Below are 22,696 nucleotides of genomic sequence, written 5' to 3'. Positions count from 1 at the left end.
TAGAATATTCAAAGTAAATGGATTAATAAAAGCTCTTGAGGATGAATTTAAACTACCAATAATGTTTCACTATGTTCGTACAGATCAAAATCCGGCTGATATGTTAACTAGGGGAATATCTTACGATAAATATTTAAGAAATAGAAAATTATGGTTGGAAGGACCAAGTTGGCTTACCAACAAATTTAAAAATTGACCTAAATACCCTTTAATGAGTATTTCACCTGACCATAAAGGAACAGTAAATGTTAATTGTAATCAAATAATTAAAACAAAAACTGCCATTTTTGACATTGAAAAATATTCTGATTATAATAAATTATTGAGAATAACAAGTTTATTGTTCAAACCGTTTTGTAAGAAAAAAAATGGTGTTAATCCATTGAAGAAAGCAAAAATGTACTGGATAAGGTTAATACAGAATGAGCAGTTCTTCAAGGAGATTGACTTTTTGAAATCACAGGACAAAAGTAATAAAAATGTCCCCACTTTGGTTTCAAATTTAAATTTATTCATAGACTCTGATGGAATTTTGAGATCTCAAGGGAGGATAAGCAAATGCCTATATTTCAACTATGAAGTATATAACCCTGTATTATTGCCTAAAAGGAATAAATTTACGTCCTTATTCATTAACTATTGACATGCTAAGGTGCAACACATGGGAATAGGTACCACATTAAATTATTTGCAAGAGCAAGGTGTGTTGATTCCCCAAGGTTTGTCTGTTGTAAAGGCAGAAATAAATAATTGTTCAACCTGCAAAAAGTATAATGCTTTGGCTTATAAATATCCTAAAGTTGTGGATATGCCTAGGCATCATGTCAATTTAGTGAAACCTTTCAATCATGTGGGAATCGACTACACAGGTCATTTGTGGGTAAAGAATAAAGTGGGTGGAAGTACAGTAAAAATGTTTGTTTTAATATTTACTTGTCTTAACATAAGGGCAGTCCATTTCGAACTGTTACCCAATATGTCCACCCAAAATTTTATGCTGGCCTTTCAGAGATTTTGCAACATGTATTCTATACCTCAATTTTTATACAGTGATAACGCTAAAACCTTTAAAAAGGCAGGTTGTATTCTTGAAAGTTCTCTACAGTCAAAGACGTTTCAGGAAGAACTAGAGAAATTAGATATCCGACATATCAAAATCCCTTTATATTCTGCGTGGGTTGGTTCGGCTTGGAAGAGATTGATAAGAGTTCTTAAGGGTTGTCTATTCAAGGTCATAGGAAGATCTAGACTTAGCTATTTTGAACTTTTAACAACAGTGTCAAATATTAAGTTGGCTATAAATTCTAGACCTTTAACTTATAGATTATTTTTATATATATATATATATATATATATATATATATATATATATATATATATATATATATAAAAAATATATATATAAAAATGTAACTCTTGGTTTGTTCGTAATTAATAGTCTAAATAACCACTGGACGGATGGCTTCCACATTTTGGTATAATATGTTTACGGTACGCATGCGTGTTTCTATATATCTCTTTGTAATTATAACATTATACATAATTTTTCTATAATAAATATTTGGTTTTCTTTGTACGGATGGGCCATTTTTTTTATTTGGGGACAATTATTTCACACCGCGTGTCATCACGTGACATCACTAAACGGAACTTTTATATTGACATTGAGTTTTTTCTCATCACTAAACGGAACTTTTATATTGACATTGAGTTTTTTCATTTAAAAATGGAATTATTTCTCTTTCGTTAATATATATATATTCTTTAATATTTCATGTTTTATATATATAAAGTACAATTGTTGAATGTTATTTTCTTGATTATATTTGTTTGGGAGAAGCACAATTAAAAAAAAAGATTAAAACGGAGCGAAATTTAAATTTCCATTCCATTTTTACTCTTTATGAATATTAAAAGAAAAATTACTAAACATTTATTAATAATGCCTCACTTTTAAAGACATTTGTTTTTAAATTTCTTAAATGACGACTTTTTTTTAATAGCATTTGCGGATGGGTATGCTGACATTTGTTTTAATTTCTTTTTAAATGACTTTTTATCGACTTTCTTTTTTTTAATAGCATTTGCGGATGGGTAAAAAACGAAAACAAAAAAAATAACTAAACCATTTACTGATAATTCTCACTTTTACAAATATTTTAACAAATAAATTTTATCAAAGTCAAGATACCGAGAAATTGTCAGTATGGCTTAGTTATTTTTTTTCGTTTTCCGCAAACGCTATTAAAATAAAAGTCATTTAAAAAGAAATAAAAAAAACAAATGTCAGCATACCCATCCGCAAATGCTATTAAAAAAAAGTCGATAAAAGTCGTCATTTAAAAAGAAATTTAAAAACAAATGTATGCAAAAGTGAGGCATTATTAATAAATGTTTAGTAATTTTTCTTTTAATATTCATAAAGAATAAAACTTTTTTCAAAATAAATGTGACAAATAATCGTTTAGTTACTACGACAACGTCAGAAAATAAAAAAAAGTGTTATGTGCGCTTGAGTCAGAAAGGGAGCGATGCGTGTTTTTTTATGCTGGTCGCCATGGAACTCAACGCCCAAGGAGTACAAAATTCTGTTTTCCAAAAGAAACGTTTACTACCAACTTTCTTTAAAAAAAAAAAAAAAAAAAGTGCAAGTTTTCCTGAAAAAAAAACAAAAAAACCTTTCACCTAACAATTTATGGCAAAAATAGCGACCCATAAAAATCTGGGGTGTTTCTACACTTTATTGCCGAAATTGGAGACGCCACGCACTTGCTATCCAAATCTTGGTGAGACATCATTATATGGGCGAACGATTGCTTCCAGAAAGGGAAAGAATAAATTTACCAAAATTAAAAAGAAAAAAAAAAAGAATAGAAACTCTAGATGTATCAGAAATTTGGAGGAATTTTTGACACCCCTAACAGAAAACTGCGAATAAAATATAAAAAAAACTGTAATTTCTCTTTTTAAAGTGAGTTGTTTATTTTCTATATGGAATATACTTTTAAAATAAACTATTAAAGTTGTTTAAAAAATAATAAATATTATTTTTTATTTTTTAAAAAACAATGTTTACAAAATGTTTACAAAATCCGGCGTGCCTTCATGTAGCCATTTATTTACATAATAAAATCAATAGAATTTTATGAGTTAAATATTTTTCAATTTTTAAACTTTAAAAATCTATCCAAATTTTTCTATTGGTTCAATTTTTCCGATATTTTCAGGGTCAATGTGAAATTTTATGCTCTTTCGAATAAACCAAATATAATATTTTACACAAACGTTTTTTTTTTTTTCAAATTCACACCCCCATTTTGAAATGTTTATTAAAATTTTAATAATTTATGTGTCAAAGTTTTATATATCACCAATTGAAGATAAAAGAAAATATTCCAATTTAAAACAAAAAAAAGAATAGTTTTTGGGAAATTTACCTGTAAAGCCCAAAGTGTAAAACCTTTTTTTTTTTAAAAAAAAACACTTTGATTTTTTTTTTAAATGAAAGCTCATGTTATGCTTACATTGTCAAGTAAATACCAGACGCTGACGGCAAATTTTTCTATCTCATTGAATGTTTTCTTTTTTTAGATATTAAAAAAAATAAAATTAGTTGATGAAGAAGTATTAAAATATATCAATCAAAAATTTGTGTATTTCATTAAAAGAATTTTTTAAAAAATCGATGAAGCGGATTTTTTGTTCTAGGGGAAAAACTTATGAGTGAATGTGCATTTCTTTTTTAACTACGCCTCCGTAAAAATACTAATTTTGGTTAACACACACAATAAAAAAGAGATATTATTTATGCCCTTGGACGAAACCATACTTCATAAATTTCATTTTAGCAGCAGCAGCTATTTAACACTTCGCGCAAAACATGTTACAAAAATACGATTTTCTAGGACCCTCGCTTTAAAAAATCCTTATATTCAAAAAATTCATGGAATTTAAAATATAAATATGGATAAATTCTTAACAATGACGAATGGAACTACCCATTAAATATTTTTTTTAGGTAAGTGATTTTTTTGGCATATATATATACATATATTTATAAGGAAGTCAAAATATATTGATTTTCTTTATATTTTTTTAAAAAGAAAACCACTTTAAAGAAACAAATATTGCATAATTTGCTAGTAAACCTGTTATTTTTTAAAAATTTGGTCTTTGCTCCTTTAATTGAAAAAAAAATTAAGGTTTGAATTGTATTTCCAAGTAGTTATAAGCTTAAAAAAATAGTAAGTTGAATTATTAAGGTTCTGATCATCATTTTTAATGGCCACTTTCTGATACACCTATAGAACCTCTCCCAAACATACTGGCAATAATTTGGTTTCGTCCTTTCTTTCAGTGTTTCCAATAAGGGCGATTGATTTACTAGGATTTGTATTAGGAGCTGGGCACTTATTAAAATTATTTAATTGTTGAATTTTTTGCATTTTGGTTAAATTTGTTAGTTTGCTAGCGCTAAAAGCCCACACAAAAAATTGAACAAAGGACAAAATTAAAAAGAATGGTACTCATGCAGAATTTAAACCCCCCTCCCCACACCAGATTCCAATTAGTTTAGGGTTCGACCGGCAATCACCGGATTCAGCTGAGCGTTGTTCAAATGTTGAAACACTAAACCAACATTTTATTTATTTTTTTGCAAAATTAATTAATGATGGGAGTATTTTTTCCGTTTATTTTCTTAACATCTATTGACAAAAAAAAATTTGTACATTCTCTTGAAAAAAAAAAAATCTAACTTATTTCTACTTTCACCTAACTATTTACAGTGTTCATATAAAACATTCATCTTTTCTTTTTATAATAAAAATTCTGTTTTCAAAAAGAAATGTTTACTGCCAACTTTCTTTAAAAAAAAAAAAAAAACTTTCACCTAACAATTTATGGTAAAAAATTCACCTTTGCTTGGGGAAAAAACCCCAACTTTTATTGATAAAAAAAAATTGCAAAAATAATAAAATAACAATACAAAATGCAATTTTTTATGAGGAATGTGTTCCATTTTAACAAACTGAGCCACAGCAACACGTGGCCAGGTATAGCTAGTATATATATACATATATATATAAGGATTTTAATCTAACATCCATTTTAAATAATGGTAGAATTTAGAATTCCCAAGATGTATTTATTATAATCGAAGCATAAAAAAAAATAATAGTTCTGATTGCAAATCACTTAGGAGAAGAACTGCAGGAGGACAAGTTGAAATAAAATATTTTTACTCATTTCAAATTTTTTTTAATAAGTATTTGCTTGAAACAAAATAAGATATAATTTACGATTTATTTTGAACTAGCGGGGGGTACCCGGCGTTGCTTGGGTGTTTGGAGATGTGTATGTACGAGGGGGGAGGGGACCCTGTTTTAATATTATAAAAAAAACACGATGTTGTAAAAAATTAGAAAAACCAAAACAAAGCAAAACTGCGAACAAATGTTAAAAACAAAAAAAAAAGGAAAAAAAAGGTGTAAAAGAGGAAAAAAGGTTTAGGTAGGAAGACAAGTTCGAACCCGAAGCATCGAGGCTAAAGCGGAAAAAAATGCCTGACACATTACCTCTACGGCAAAGAGACACAATTGAGAACGGATAAAATTAACCCTTTAAAAACACTTGCAGGTGGTTGAAATTAACGTCAACGTTTTCTAGGTCAAACATGTCATTGTCGTAGTAGCAGGAGGAGGCCGAGTTTAGGATGAAGGAACACCCACACACACACACACACACACACATTTTAGCTTTTCTATTTATAGATGCCCCCCTCCCTGGTTTAGATAATATATGACGCGTAAAATTGAAAGGAATAAAAACAAAACGAACGTGAAAGAATACCAAAGGAAAAAACCCCAAAAGTTACCGCGTAAAATGCAAATATGTTTATTTAAATCTAATTTTTTTGTTTTTTTTTAAATGGAAAAACCAAATTCAAAAAAATAAAACTTACCGTGTATAATGAAAATATGTTTATTAGATTTTATCTATATATTTTTCTTTGTTTCAATGAAAAAGAAAAAAAACATGAATAAATAAAACCAGAAAACTGACCGTGTTTTTTATTTTTTTTTTAATGTTGGTCGCTGTTAACCAATTTGAATGTCGTCTGATTCCAGTATCGATAGCGTAGTAGTAATTGTGCTAATGAAACTCTCAGAAATGCAATGTATAGAAATAAATAATGAATAAGTAACTAATCCGAAAATAGGAAGTCAGCAGTAAATAAAATATTAAAGCGACAAATCGGTGCAAGATTTGAAGAACGCTGGCGGCTGACTGCTAAAGTTTCTCGTAAAAACTGGAATCCAATGTTAGTTCGTTTCGTTTAATTAATCCTTCGAATCGCAACCCCCCATCTACCTACAAAAAGAGAAAAAATATAAAGGGAGGAAAAAAAAGTGAAAAAGAAGAAATTTATAAAATGGCACAAGTAACCCCCAGTATAACTGGAATGTAAAGTCGCGTTTCACCCGATGGAAAAATGTCAATCCATATTTTTAAAGCAACTAAGAACTCAAACCGGTGTTCCGCATATATTCCCCTGTGGACGTATCCGCAGCGGTGTTAAGTGGTCGCGTGCAGAGTATGAATCGAATCCATTGATTCTAACCGATTGTGGCAGTGAACTCTCACTGGAAATGTATAGAAATGTACGAATATCAAAGAACTGTAAGGGTAGTAGGCCTATAGCACACCTCAAATCCTGTGCTGAAGTGTGAGGACATTACATTTGAATGTAATGTCATGATTTTTAATCCTATTAAGGTTAAACTCACACGGAAAAAATGAGTTCATTTTAATTATATAGAGAACAAATTTATAACGGTTGTTGACTCCTTGTTTTTCAAATTAAAAGCTCAATAAATTCACTCATGTTAAAATATAATGACAAAAGTTTAGATATTACAAAGGCAAAGCTTTTAACTTTTCCCACTTTTTTACAGCAATTTTAGTAACATAATTTTGACTAGTTTTATTAATTTTTGCCTTATTAAATTGTCAGTTTTTACCAATTTACTTTTAAAAGAAAAGTCTAACTAATGTGCTAGAGATTCCATTTTTAGACTGGTGTGATCTAATCATTATTGCTTCCATTATCTGTTTTTATTTACCACAAGATGACAATACATTTGTAAAGATTTTACACTTGATTGAAGTTGGCAAGTTTTAATTGTAAACTGAAAATTGGCTTTTGTACACAAGCCAACGCATTTACAACAAACTTTGAACAGTCATAATTGAACTAGCAGATAAATTTGGTGTTTCAATTATGTTTTGCAAATCAAACACATCATTTAATAAGGGCTGGGCCTAACAAATAAATCAACAAATTTTAAGGAAAAGTCAACTTTATTCATCAACATAGAATTTCCTAGGATAAAATACATTGATTGCAAAGCTTCTTTGACGATTGAATACTTTCTTGTAGAACACTTATCAAAATACATCTCAATTTCCAATTTATTGGAACCAAATTGGAGTATTCTTTTCAGGTTTGAAAACAACCAGTATTTGCTGGGGACAATATCTGAATTAAAAGGTAGGTAGAAAAGCAATTCAATGTAGTTTTGTTACTACTGTCATCAACTTTTCTCTTTTTCTTTATTTGTGGATGTTTCTTGACAATTTCTTTCTTCAAAAGGCACCAATAATGCCATATAATATTTGCTATCAATGGTTGTTACTTTTTCAAAAGAATCAATGAACAGAACACCTTGCATGCAATGTTGTTTTTCATCAACTGTGGATAAATGTAGCACCTACTCTGAACATAGCTTTCTCATTAACAAATGTTTTTAGCCAGGTCCGTTCATCGTGGTGGATACTCAGATAGCATGTGTTGTTTGCCTTTTAGACATCAATCGGTTTATGCTCTTTGCTCTTTGTGCGAGTTGATTTATATGTAAATTAGCCTATCTCTCGCTCAATCTCGCAAAATCTCTGCTCTGCTACAGGGTTCCCTCACTAAGAACGGTGGTGGGAGTATCACCATCGTTTGACACTAATGTGTCTGTAGCAGAAGGTGATCATAGAATGATGAGTGTGAGTGAGTCTGCACTTGTTAATTGTATCATATGTGTTGTGAAGATATTTGTCAAGATTGACGGTATGCTGTGGTTGAAGTCAGTTACACAAAGGCTTGCAAGTGAGTCTGCAGTGCCAAGTACAAGCGAGTCTGTACCGATGTCGATGTGTGTCGTTCATATTGATTGGGTTCCCTATGCATTGGTTGAATCAATGAATGTCCAGTCGTCGAGTTTTTCAATGTGCGTGTCGCAGCTAACTCTTTTTAAACTGTGACTTCTTCCATTGTGATTTTTATTGATGACCGTGGATTTTATGTGCTTGACAAATATCCATAAGCGTCCAGGTTTGTTGCTTGGGTTTTGGTGAGAATTCCAATATTATTTCTGCCATGGTTGTTAGTTGTTTGTTCAGTTGTTTTTATCGGTGACTGTAAAGAGTTAAAAATGTCTGTGTCAGGCACATCCAACACAGTGGTTTCGCACTCAATATGGGCTTTCTTTAATCTGTCCAAAGACACCATCTCGGTGCGACCATTTATATTCAGTTTGAAATCTTTTTTTTTTTCCAAAAACTTTGAATGGCCCTAGATAGGGAGGGCTCAAAGGTTCACGGACCGCGTCATTTCGAATGAATACACGAGTCCATTTATCTATATCTCTCGGGACGTACTGAAATCATTTATGGATGAGGACACAGGGGAGCTAGTCTTGAAAAATATGTCTGAAGCTGTGAGACATACAACGAGATGTCTGTGTTGGATGAATTTTTGCTCTTCGTTAAATAAGTTTTGTATTTGATGAGAAATTTCGTTTATAAAACTAGAAAATTCCTTTGTATACTTTTATAAAAACATAAAATTTCGTTTGTATACTTTTATATAAGCGAGAAATTTTGTTTGTATACTTTTACAAAAGCAAGAAATTTCGTTTGTATACTTTTACGGAAGCAAGAATTTTCTTTTGTTTTTCCTGGAGGTGTTTTCCTGAACTGTTTTAGCTGATGGTGCTGGAATACCACAACACAAAATGCATAGCTGATTATGTGGGGGGACATTGTGAATTAAAAAAAAAAAAAAAACATCCACTTGTGCAAACCATAATTTCGCATCTTCTGCAAATAGCGGTAGAGATAAAAGAATCTTTTTTTTTTTTTTTTTTTAAAGCCAGTTGCTCTTTTGTAATTCCAGTAGGATGTTACAACTGATGTTAGGCCGAATTGTGTTTTTTTTGTACATGGATAATGTGTTTGTTGAAGAAGGGGTCACCACTTTATCGAAGTCTGTTCATAGATACTCAGCATGTGTTGTTTGCCTTTTAGACATCAACCGGTTTATGCTCTTTGCGGGAGTCGATTTATATGTAAATTTGCTCTCACTCGATCTCTCCTCTGCTACATGTTCATGCAAAGTGGTGAATATACTGCGTTTGCTATATAACACAACTTATATTTATAATCAGCTAAAATAAGTTTGTACACATTTTGTTAAATATTTTCTGGTAAAAAATGCTCAATTTGGGCATTAAGCAGTGTCTATACAATTATGTTGAAAGTTAGCATACCACCTTCTAACTAATATTTCTAATAACATTTATCAAGCCATTTTTTCCTCATCAGAAAAAATATTTTATCAACACACAAAATTCAGATTTTTCCATTATTTTGAAAAATTGCAACAATAGTTTCATTAAAATAACTATAATTTGTAATAATTTGATTGAGTTCAAATTTTGATACATGTGTTGTAAACGTTAGGGAATTGATGGGGAGTCAAATCACTGAAACTAGAAAAGTTTACAGACATAAATGCTTAATAAACTCAGATAATTCACGAGTACATCAATACGCATTTTTATTGCTCGTTGACAAACATGAAAAGTCATAACATTATAATACAGGTACTCACTCAGAAGGGTTGACGGTGACTTGTATCGTAGTGGGACAATGTTCACACCTGGGTAAACCCTTACATTTGTTTAGGCTAAAAGCATCTCTGTCCCTTTTTCTTCCAAAGGGAAACAACTCACCCGGTGCTCACAAACTGGTGTTCCTTACCCAAATTCCCCTACAATACTCCCCCGCAAAATACAGAGTACCTGAAAAAAAAAATGAGCATTTATTATTATTCTATTCACGCAAAACAAAGTCCTTGAAATGGGCAGGCCATCTGACATGTCTACCTAAATGTGTCTTTTGCTGGGAGGCAACCTTCTCAAGTGTCATATCTGTAGGCACAGCATTTGGGGGTGTCATTTCTAAATATTTTTCTAATGCTGCAGGTGTTAATCTGTCGACCGAAACCCTCTGCTCTTTGTTCTTATTAAGAACATTGAAGAATTTCCCCGTGTCTCTCGATGACTTTATAAGGACCACAATATGGTGGTTGCAGAGAATGTACCCTGGCCATATCACAGATAAAGACATGAGTGCAAGTTTCTAACCTCTTAGGTACATATGTGTCTGTGTTTTTGTTTACTCCTGATGAAGAATACACCATCTTGGCCAGGTTTGCTGTTGGTCGACAAACAGTCACATCCCAAACCTTCTTTGAAGCTTCAAAAAAAAATATTGTAATGGTAACCGCAATGTGGTTCCATACAAGGCTTCTGCTGCTAAGCACTCCATATCTCTCTTTACTGTGGTGTGCAGCCATAATAGTATTAGTGAAAGGTGTTCTAACCACTTTGCATTGTTAGTAAGTTGCACCCATAAAGAGGCTTTTAAGCTGCAATGTAATCGCTCGACCATGCCGTTTGGTGATAAACCGTAGTGTGGATGTGTCTGGTACCCAAAAGTTTCAATAGTCGACCTCAAACTGTCGGCCTCTGTCTGCTGTTATGTTTTCAGGGACACCGAATCTTTCCACCCAGCCGGCAAGGAATGTACACCATTATGTCTGGATAGGTAGAGCTTAGAACCATCGCGAGAATCTGTCGATACATGTCAGCAGATAGCACTGACCTTCACATGTAGGAAATGGTCCGGTGATGTCAATGTGCGCTTGAATCTCTCATCTGGAACTGGAAAAGTACCTAGAGGAGTTTGAGTATGTCAACCAACCTTGGCTTTTTGGCACTGCACACACGTTTTCGCCCATGCTCTTACATCTGCTTTGATCTGTGGCCAGACATATCAGTCCGTTAGTAGCCTTACGGATGGATTAGCTCCCGGATGCGATAGGCCATGCACTGCACTGAATATGTTTTTGCATAAAGAAGCTGGGATGTATGGACGCAATTTGTTCGTGCTTGTGTCACACACAACCTTTTTGTTGCTGGCAGGGTGGTAATCGTCACCAGATGCATGTATTGTTTTGCATGAGGTTTTGTAAGTGTTCATCCTTCTGTTGTTCGTTAGACAAGGTGTCGATATCAATGGAAGGTTCCAACAGAAAAGAATTGATTCCTCGCGATAAAGTGTCAGCTGGGATGTTGTCTGCTCCATTGACATGCCAAATAGCCGATGTAAATTGGAGGATATAATCCATCTGGCAAATCTCTGGGAGAATATTTGTCTGAGGAAGAGTGCGAATCGTCTAACAGAGGTTTGTGGTCTGTGAGGATATGGAACTGCTGACCTTCCAGGAGTTGCCGGAAATGGCGTATTGCGGAGAATGCAGCTTTGGAAAATATACTGTAGCTTTTTTCTGTTTCTGTTAATTTCCTGGAGAAGAAGGAAATGGATTTCCAATTCATATCACATTTTTCTTGTAGAACTGCTCCAATACCAATTGCAGACGCATCTATTGCAAGGCACAGTTCATGATTGGGTTGAATGTGAGACAATTTGATGGTCTCCTGCAACATAGACTTTATCTTGTTGAACACTCCTATTGTATGCTCTGAAAGTGCAATATCACAGTTTTTCACATTTGTAAACAAGTTTGTCAATGGCAAAAGTACTTGTGCACAGTCGGGAAGGAACCTACGGTAAAAGTTTACTAAGCCAATGAATTGGCACAGGTGTTTCACAGTAACAGGAATAGGAAAATCCTGAATGGACTTGACTGTTTCTGGCGATGGGGAAATTCCCTCCTCTGAGATATGGTGTCCCAAAAATGTGACTTCAGATTGACCAAAAACACAGTTTTGCTTCAGCTGTTCAAATACTTGGCGCATGTGATCGATGTGCACCTGTCTATTTTTGCTAGCTATGAGTACATCGTCTATATATGCACAGATGAATGGCAAATCCGACAATACCTGGTCTATGAACCGCGCGTTGCAGTTCGCAGCCAAAAAGCAACAAAAACTCGAACATTCCGAATGGTGTAATGATAGCAGTTTTGGGAATGTGTTCGGGCTCCACCAGTATTTGGTGATATGCTCAGATTAAGTCTAATTTTGTAAAAAAACAATTATTTTGGGCCACTGCTGTTATGTCCTGGATGTGTGGTACTGGGTATGTGTAATATCCGGTTTGGTAACAGCATTCAGTGCTCTGTAGTCCCCATATGCATACCATGTATTAGAGCCTTTGCTGACTAGATGAAGCAGAGAAGCCCATTCGCTCTTTGAAGGGCGAACTATGCCTAACTTCATCATTTGCTGAAATTCATTCCCAGCAGGTGCTATCTTTTCCAGTGCTAAACAACTAGCTTTGTGATAAACTGGCGGACCTTTTGTTCCGATATAATGTGTGATGGAGTGTGACAAAACTTCCTTATGAAAGGAGGGTGCAGAAATTGAAGGGTATTCCTTCAAGAGACTCAGAAAATCATTGTCCTGGTTCGCATGCATCACTGCTGGACATAATGGAGTACCAGCCCTGACTACACCACATGTTGTAAGATGTGTTTCTGGATCTCTTAAACACAATGCTTGCAAGAATTCAGTACCTAAGATAGCACTGTCTATATCAACCACTATAAAAATGTGAGTAAATGCTCTATGCAAGCCCAAATTGAGGTCCATACACCTCTCCTCATATGAGTGTATTAATGAACTATTTACAGCTCGTAGTGCAAACTTACAGGGAGGAGATTTCTTGTTAGCTGCAGTTGCGGAAATGAGAGACACCTGTGCCCCGTTGTCCACTAAAAAGGATGTTCCAGAGTTTTTACCTACCACATACAATAGGCGGCCAGAGCGAGATGCACCAACAGTTGATGCCACAGTCTTCTGTTGGTTTAGGCATTTCCCAGACTCTTATAGCTACAAGGTGGGATACATGAATTTGCTTTGCTCTCAAACTTTTGGTGCTTCCAACATATTGTCCTATCCTGCCCCCGTTCTCTGGAGTCGCTGTGAGCCCCACCACGTCTATTAAGGTAAACCTTGCAATGTCTTCCATCATTTTATTCATGTGAGCTTCCAATCTCTTCTGCCCCTCCATTAATTTTGATAGCAGCTCGTCCTTCTCTGACACTCAACACCAGCCACCGTTGACGACTGTGTAGACATTATGTCAGCTATGTGGTTGGCTATTTCAGCCAACCGTTCGACTGGCATGGACTCATCCTATGCAGCAATTGCCACCTTATATTCTGGTGGTATGCGCTGAAGGAAGATATGCTTGACAATGTTTTTATCTATTGCCTCCTGTGCCAACTTCTGCAGGCATTTGAAAAACTGTGATGGCGTGCTATCCCCCAGACTCTCCTGCTCCAACAACTGTGAAATCCGCCTGTGCATGGAAACTGTCACAGCTGTTGTAACTCTTTCTCGAAGATGTCATATGGTTTATCCTTGGGAGGGGATATTATTAATTCTCTCACCTCAGCGATAACATCTTGAGGTAAGATAGCTGCTACCTGACAAAACTTATCTATTTGCCCGGATATCACTTTCTGTCTAAAATATAGATCTAACTGTGCGAAAAACAAGGCCGGGTCATTTCGTACATCCATCGGATTTAGACAATGTAAACGACGCCATTTCACAATTCTTTATGATTATTTTTTATTATTATTATTTTATTTTTTTTATAACGAGCAGTGGTCGGACGATATAGCACACTATAGTAGTAGTCGTTATTGATACATGAGAAAAAAAGCAGACAGCGAGTGACGTAGCTGTTCTCCAACCAATCACGAGGCAGGCGCTAAACGTGATTTTGGAAAGAAGCGAGCAGCCATATTGAAAAGACATTTCGTTGAGAAAAAAATATAGAAAATGTTACATTCCTAAAATAAAATCTGCCACAAAAACATAACCAGCTTTTATTTATTTTTATCAAATTATATCTACGGAAATATATTATGATTTTTTATTTTTTTATAAATTTACTTGTTTCTACTTTATTTTACAATTAGTTCTAATTACTTTGACTGCAAAATTCGGAATATTTTTAAACGAAGGGATAAATTTTAAATTTACACGTTTTCCCTATAAAATATGCAAATTACTGCTACGTGTGTTCTAAATTGCAAGTTGGAGTCACCAATGTGGTAAACGTTAGGGAAGTGATGGTCAGTCAAATCACCGAAACTAGAAAAGTTTACAGACATAAATGTTTAATAAACTCAGATAATTCACGAGTACATCAATACGCATTTTTATTGCTCGTTGACAAACATGAAAAGTCATATAACATTACAATACAGGTACTCACTCAGAAGTGATTAACAGTGCCTTGTATTGTAGTGGGACAATGGGTAAACCCTTACATTTCTGTTTAGGCCAAAAGCATCTCTATCCTTTTTTTCTTCCAAAGAGAAACAACTCACTCGGTGTCTACACAAACCGGTGCTCCTTACCCAAATTCCTCTACACATGCCTTGATTACATTGAGTGATACATCATATTTTGCAAAGATTTATATTCCTACCTTAAAAGGATTTTGTCATAATGAAAATAAAATCTTGATTTGAAGTAATCGGATCATAAGAAAGAAACATGAATTTATATTGAAAAAGATAAAGAAACTAACCACATTCAGCTGTGATAGATGCAAGACCTCCATAAACAAAAGGTCTCCAATCATTCATTCTGTGTCAGGTTGACTTTCTTGCCTCTGTGAATCCTTCTTGGTGCCAAAAGAAAAGAAAAAAGAAAAAATAGTTAACAATCAACGTCATGAACATTTTAACTAGTTAACAAAATATAAAAGATACTAATATGCAAGATTTATGCTTGTCTGTTCCTGCCTGTTAATGACTCTTCAGTTATTAAACCCAAGAATGGGAGATTTGCTTGGAATCATTCTCTATGAAGATTTTCTTGACAAAATTTGGAATGTGAATGATTAATGGCACAAAAAACATTAAAAAAAAACTGAAACAAAAGATGAATTTCCTGTCCCATATGTCAAATTTAATGTAAAATATTTTCCATAAACAATTTTACATTATATATATATAGTGTGTGTGTCTTTGTTTTTAGGTGAATGGAAGATTTTTCATGTTGAAAGGTTAAAAAAAATTACCTATCCTATCACTAACCCTAAGTCTGAGTAATCCACTCCAAACTTATAAAACCTTGTATAATTGTATAAAAAATTGTAGAAGAAATTGCACAGAATTTATCTCCTATAGCAAAAACACACACACACAAACACACACACATATATATATATACACACACACACACACACACACACACTAGCAGGACCCGTTAATTGGCATTGCTCGGTGGTAACATGGCCCCGAAATGATTTCTTTACGCTGGAACTCTTCCTGTGATTGTCTTCCCTTTATTGTAAAAATCCCACAATCCCTTTTTTGCCCCAATAAAATATATAATATTCTTCTCTCTATCCATCCACACGTGTCTATACTTCCTTCTTTGAATCTTAACCCATTTTCTATCTCAATTCCACCTAAAATGCACCACTCAACAGGTTATGGGCTCAGGAGTGATAATGGAAACCGATAGAGCAGGTTACTATTTGACGGGGACACAACCAAATATGAAATTTGGGAAATTAAGTTCTTAGGCCATCTATGCATGCTCGGCCTGAAAGACACCATTTTAGGCATAAATCCTGTTAGAGACGGACACGATAATGAGAGAAACGAAGAAGCCTATGTGGAGCTTGTACAGTTCCTGGATGATAAAAGCCTATCTCTGATAATGAGAGAAGCCGCCGATAATGGAAGACAAGCCCTAGGAATATAACACGAACACTACGCAGGAAAAGGAAAACCGAGAGTTATTTCTTTATATACCCAACTGACATCCCTTAAAAAGCAAACTGATGAAAGCGTTACGGACTACATTATAAGAACAGGAACCGTTTTAACAGCTCTCAGAAATGCTGGACAAACAGTAGATGATGCCTTAATCATCGCAATGATATTAAAGGGATTACCGAGCCAGTTCGACCCTTTTTCTATCTATGTAACCCACAGCAACAAAGAACTGATGTTCTCTATATTTAAAACCGAGCTTCACAGCTTTGAAGAAACGCTAAGGCACAGAGATCAGTCTAGCAGTGACAACGTCATGAAACTGACATCTTTTTTAAGAAACACTCTGAGAAACGATAGTTGTGACAAGCGAAACAACGAGTGAGACACTTTGTATTTTACATGCAGTGAGAAGGGACATATATACAAAGAGTGTTCCAACAACAACAGGCGAAAACAGTGGTGTAACTACTGTAAAAGCACTACTCATAAGAGAAAGTCCTGCCGCTATAAACGCAGGGATACTATGGAAAAGGTAGCGGACACCGAAGAAAACACATTCGCGTTCAAAATGGAAGACTACTACAGACAAGAGGCGATATCACCCATGGGCTTACTAGTTGAGGCGGGAGCAACTTCCTGCATTATTAGAGAGGAAAGAAATTCAAAAACTTCGATGCTACATTCCAACCAGAGAACCATTACATGGAATTAGTGGACGGAACGAAAACCAGCGGTATAGCATTAAAAAGAGGAGATGCCGAAATACGTTTACTAGACCAAAATGGAGACAGTGTCACAGTAACCCAGAAAATTGCATTACTGATACCCACCTATCCGCAAGATATTTCCTCTGTGAAAATCGCCACTTAAAATGGAGCAATAGTCATCTTCAAAGAAAATGAAGACGAACTAATGCACAAAAATGGAACCAAATTTAAAATATACGTACACAAAAGATTATATTATCTAATGACTGTAGAGGATGAAAGTGATGAAAACAGCTGCCATCAATGCTACGACGTCCACACGTGGCACAGAATACTCGACCACTGTAACTACGAAGACGTAGCAAAACTACCCGTCAACGTCAACGGAATGAAAATAAAAACTAAAAACTCCAGCAACAGAACCTATGACATCTGCGTTCAAGGGAAATTCCCCCAAAGCAGAAATAAAAAAACTGATGAACGGGCAACCAGTATATTACACTTAGTACATTCAAACTTAGCTGGCCCAATAGACCCAGCAGATTTAAGCGGAAACCGCTATGCTGTCTCGTTCACCGATGATTTTTCCGGCGCTGTATTCGTATATTCTATTAAGAATTCATCACGGACATTTCCCCCACGGCAAAATAAAAATATTAAGATCGGACAATGGCTCGGAGTTCAAATCAAATGACTTCCAGAAGCTACTCCGCAAAAATAAAATAAAACATGAAATTTTGGCGCCGTACTCACCTCATCAGAACAGAACGGCTGAAAGAAATTGGCAAACATTGTTTGAAATGGCAAGATGCATGATCGTAGAAAGCGCCTTGTCCCAAACTTTATAGACTTACGCTGTTATGATATTTGCAGTTATATGAAACAGATGCTTCAACAACCGCTTAAAACAAACTCATTATGAGATAACTGGCAGAAAACCCGACCTCTCAAAAATGCACGTTTTCAGCTCGGTGTGCTATGCCTACTCTAACACAAAAGGAGGAAAACTTGACCCAAATGCGAGAAAGGAATATTTATCGGATATGACAGAAACAGCCCAGCATACCTAATCTACTACCCAGAAAACAGAAAAGTGTATAAACACAGACAAGTAAAATTTATCAACAGCACTAGTGAACAACAAACTCAAACCTCCCCACCAAATGATAACGATGGAGACTTTCCCCGAGAGACATTTGACAGAAAACCCAAAACAATCTAGTGTTGATGAACCACTCAACGCCATGGAAGAGGATATCCATACACGGAGATACCCTGAGTGGAAACACAAGATACCCAGCTACTTAGAAGACTATGTAACAACAGTTCAAGACGAGAGCAGTCACATACTAATCAACGTCGATTACTGCTACAAAGCTGCACATGATGTACCACGCACCTAAGCTACAACCTCCCCAGCGGCACAACACTGGATCAAAGCAATGCAGGAGGAAATCAATTCCCTAAAAGAAAATGACGTGTATGAACTAATATCTTTACCTAAATGTAAAACAACAATTAGTGGCAGATGGGTATACAAAATTAAAGAAAACCCTGACAGAACTCAAAAATACAAAGCAAGATTTGTCCCAAAGGGGTATAATCAAACCGAAGGAGTAGACTATACAGAGACTTTCTCATCAACAGCCAACATCACATCAATCCGCATATTAATGCAAATGGCTAACCAATACGATCTCATTATACATCAAATGGATGCAAAAACAGCATATCTCCATGTCTCTATCGACCATGAAATTTACATGGAGCAACCAGAAAGATTTGAAGTAAAATGGAAAACAGGCGAGAAACCAGTCTGTATATTAAACAAATCCCTATACGGCCTAAAACAATCGGGCAGAAACTGGAACCAAACCCTACATAATCGGCTCACCAAAAATGGCTTCACTCAGAATAAAGTAGATCATTGCATCTACATACGACACAGCAGTAAAGAACGAGTCATTGTCATCTCATGGGTTGATGATTTAATTATTGCAACTAATAATAATGATTCACTACCAAGCAGATGCTGATGTCCAAATTTGAGATGAAAGACCTCAGAAAACTCTGGCATTTCCTAGGAATAGATTTCAACATAACCGAAAAATATATATTAATGAGCCAGGAACGGTATGCGACAAAAATATTGGAAGGGTTCAACATGCCCGACTGTAAGCCCAGGACAACACGTGAGCAGAAGTTGGATTTAACCGACAATAGCTCCAACGACACGATCTACCATAGAAAATACTGTGAAGTCATCGGTAGCTTAATTTATTTGATGATCTGTACACGACCAGATATAAGTTATATTGTCGGAAAATTATCCCAGTATTTATCCAAACCGTGCGAACATGCATGCAGCCAAGCATGTACTGAGATACATAAGGAGTACTGTGCGATATCAATTAAGCTATACAAAAACAAACGACGGACTCCAGCTAATTGTGTGCAGTGATGCCGACTGGGCGCCAGATCAATGTGACAGATGCAGTAGGTCTGGGTACTGCTTCAGTTTGTCAAAAAACGGCCCATCCATTTCATAGAAATCAAAAAGACAACCTACGTTAGCATTATCCACATGCGAAGCCGAGTATGTGGCATTAGCGAAGACTACTCAAGAAAGTATATACTTCCTACAACTACTCACAGAAGTGGACCTATGCAAAAATTATAGACCGATGAAGATATTCAAAGATAACCAGAGTGCAATAGCACTTTCCAGGGATCCTGTGCACCGACAGAGGTGCAAGCATATAGACATAAAATACCACTTCATCAGGAACGCCCTAAACAACGGCGACATAAAAATTATCTATTGTCCTACAAATGACATGTTAGCGGACATTTTGACGAAACCCCCAAGCAAAGTTACCTTTATTATTTTTTAAACAACTTTAATAGTTTATTTTGAAAGTATATTCCATAAAGAAAAGCAACTTTAAAAAGAGAAATTATGAGTTTTTATATATTTTATTCGCAGTTTTGTGTCAGCGGTGTCAAAAATTCCCCAAAAATTCTGATACACCTAAGGGGTCATCACTTATCAAGGCCCAGAGGCCACTCGAGGATAAGGATGAGTGTATAGTAGTCAATGAGATAATTTCTTAGTAATCGTTAATGGGACGGTTCATCGAGAATTTGTTTACGTTGAAGACGACCAAATTGTAGTCAGCTGGAAAACAAACTTACGCAAGAAAGTTCGACAGGCGTGCAGTTCTGAGAAAGAAACTTTGTTCATGGAATCTACGTTTCAGTTTAGGCACAGATAAAGAGTGGGGAAAATTATTAACAGTGGTTTTAGCTAGATGGGCGTTTTTCGTGAAAGATTGGCGATGGGGACCATAGATTGGAGCTTAGACAGGCACTTGCATGGAATTAACAATAAAGCAGAGACAGGCTCACAACGTCTCTTCTTTGGGAATAAGGTGGAAGAGAAAAGAGAAATATAATTTGAATTACAAGAACAAAAAAACAGAATTCTAAAAAAATAATTTAAAAATATTGTGAAACTCAATTTTAACCTGAAAAAACTATTAAGCACTAAAGTTTGGTTTAATTTACTCTGCCTAATAAACTTTAAATGGGTTAAATTTAATCCCGTTATTGAAAATGTAACTATGTTATTATATTTTCATTTAAACTATACACGTTGTTTAACAAATAATTATAAAAAAAATAATGCAAGAGTAAGTTTTTAACTGTCGGGTACTTATGTATTTTTTGTTCCATGATGAAATAATAATATTACAAGTTAGAAAAGCATTTCATCCAAGACATGAAAACTGTTAAACTAAATGTTTTCACTATAGGCTTTAAAAATAAAGGTACAAGATTCAATTTGAAATTTATTTATCTTCAAAGTGCACTTTTATAAATTTTACAAAGTAAGGTATAAAAATTTAATTCAAATTGAATCAAAAAATTACCTTGGATTTATTTTATGTAATGTACATTCTGTTGCACTTTTTTAAAAAAAAATCATTGAAAATTTTATATCTATATCATTCATTGCTAGATGAAAGATAAGGTTTTTAATTGCAGCAAAATGTACAGTACATAAAATAAATCCAAGGTAATTTTTTTGATTCAATTTAAATTAAATTTTTATACCTTACTTTGTAAAATTTATAAAAGTGCACTTTGAAGATAAATAAGTGAACGTTGCTTTATTTTTTACACAAAAATTGTTGGTGGTTTTCAAATTTGGTGCGTGCGATATTGTGAGTCTATGTATTCAAAAATAATAACATTTTAAAGAAAAAAAGGTCACTTATCAATATGGTGAGCTTAAAAAAGGGTTTTAAGTTGTTTTTCACAAAAAAAAAAAAAAAAATTCAACTTGAAACCTTCAGTGAAAGAAATATGAAAGAAATTCAGTTGAAAAAATTCCGAAACTGGCACCGCTTTGTACAGAAACGTCTCCTCTTTAATAATCTGTTGGTGTCATGTTACTACTCATAAATCAAGGAGCGCCACTAATAAACGTGACTGTACCTACACATCGAGATTTACAACTTAATCCAAAGTAAGAAGTATCATCACTAAAATCAACTGTCAGCACGCATGAGCGAAACATAAACAAACAACTTGTTTCACTATGGATATATCAAAATTCTAAGATGAGTTTGTTTTTGTTTATTTAAAAGTTATTGTTTAAAATAATATTTTTAGTGCGTCAATAAAAGAAATGAAAATTTACAATTTAAAAAATAATGTCAGTTGTTTATTTTCTATATCTTCTTTCAAACTTTCATATGTTCTTTGCTTTATCTTCTTTCGGTTGGATAAACTTCAGCATTGTTAAATTATCTTTTAAAAATTAAACTGGGTACATTTTAAACCAAAAACCATTTTTAGCTGCATGTGACTGTGATGGAAAATTTTAAAAAGTGGTAGTAGGAAGGCAGGCTAAAACCTGTACCGCAAAGGAGGCAAAGAACGGGAAAAAACCTGACGTCTATGCTGTTATGACCACCGTCAAACCGGAAATGACATTTTTTAAAATTAAGGCTAGACAATCGAAAGGAGACGATGACTTTCAAAAATATCGGCGGAAAAAGCGACCCCCCCCCTGTCAAAAAGTGCCCAGTTTAAGGTGAAAATATTAATGTTTTTAGCCAATTTTTCGATATTTGTTGTCTGAAAGGTCGAACTTCAAAACGATACTGATCTTGAGAAAATCATCGACTCTGTCAAAAGCATTGGGCAGACATGCAAACATACATACACACATACATTTATATATTGGTAACTAAAAACGATGAAAAAGCTTGCCCTATCTCTGAATACCCTTTATGTAAGATTTCAAACGTTTAGACCAGAAAGTGTCCGAGTAATTTGGTAGAGGCCGCAGGTCAAAATTTTTTTAACTTTGACCCCTATTATGACCCCTTAACATTTATTGTTTGGGGCTCAAATCAAGCTATTAAGTTAGATCCATGTCCAAGGAACCTATATCTAAAATTTCAAGTGTTTAGACCCAAAATTGTCGGAGGAGTTTGGTAGAGTTCTAAAAGGTCAAATCGTTGAACTTTGCTCCCTTAATCGCCAAATTTCTGGCCGAAAACCAATCACATCGGTTTTTCCAAATCTCAGTACCCTGTATATCAAATTTTGAGTCCGTAGAGTTAAAATTGACAGAGTTATTGCATAGGGAAATGTACACGCACAGACACACAAATAATATAATTATATAATATACATGTCATTATATAATATATACATATATCTCATATAGATATATAATATATATATCCAATATATCTAAAATATTAATATATGTAATATATATATATATATATATTTATGTAATATATGATACATATGTATAATATACATATAAAGCTATAATAGATATAATATAAATAATACTTAT

At 34.3% G+C, this 22,696-nt stretch overlaps 1 protein-coding gene across 3 annotated transcripts in view; it reads right to left on the bottom strand.

Annotated features, from left to right (window-relative positions):
* LOC145287837 (kidney mitochondrial carrier protein 1-like) overlaps window positions 1-22,696 on the bottom strand; it is a 350,123-nt gene that overhangs the window by 292,423 nt on the left and 35,004 nt on the right. For 2 of the 3 annotated variants that reach the window (XM_080135708.1, XM_080135710.1), the window contains exon 2: window positions 14,908-15,003. In XM_080135708.1, coding sequence (XP_079991834.1) covers window positions 14,908-14,965 — 58 coding nt within the window. In that variant the 5' untranslated portion in view covers window positions 14,966-15,003. The remainder of the gene's footprint in view (window positions 1-14,907; window positions 15,004-22,696) is intronic. The other variant, XM_080135709.1, reaches the window with a different exon arrangement.

This window comes from Euprymna scolopes, chromosome 11 (genome assembly GCF_053919585.1).
Source record: "Euprymna scolopes isolate OS-2025 chromosome 11, ASM5391958v1, whole genome shotgun sequence".
In the NCBI taxonomy this organism is placed as follows: Eukaryota; Metazoa; Mollusca; class Cephalopoda; order Sepiida; family Sepiolidae; genus Euprymna; species Euprymna scolopes.
This window is presented reverse-complemented; position numbering and strand designations above follow the sequence as displayed.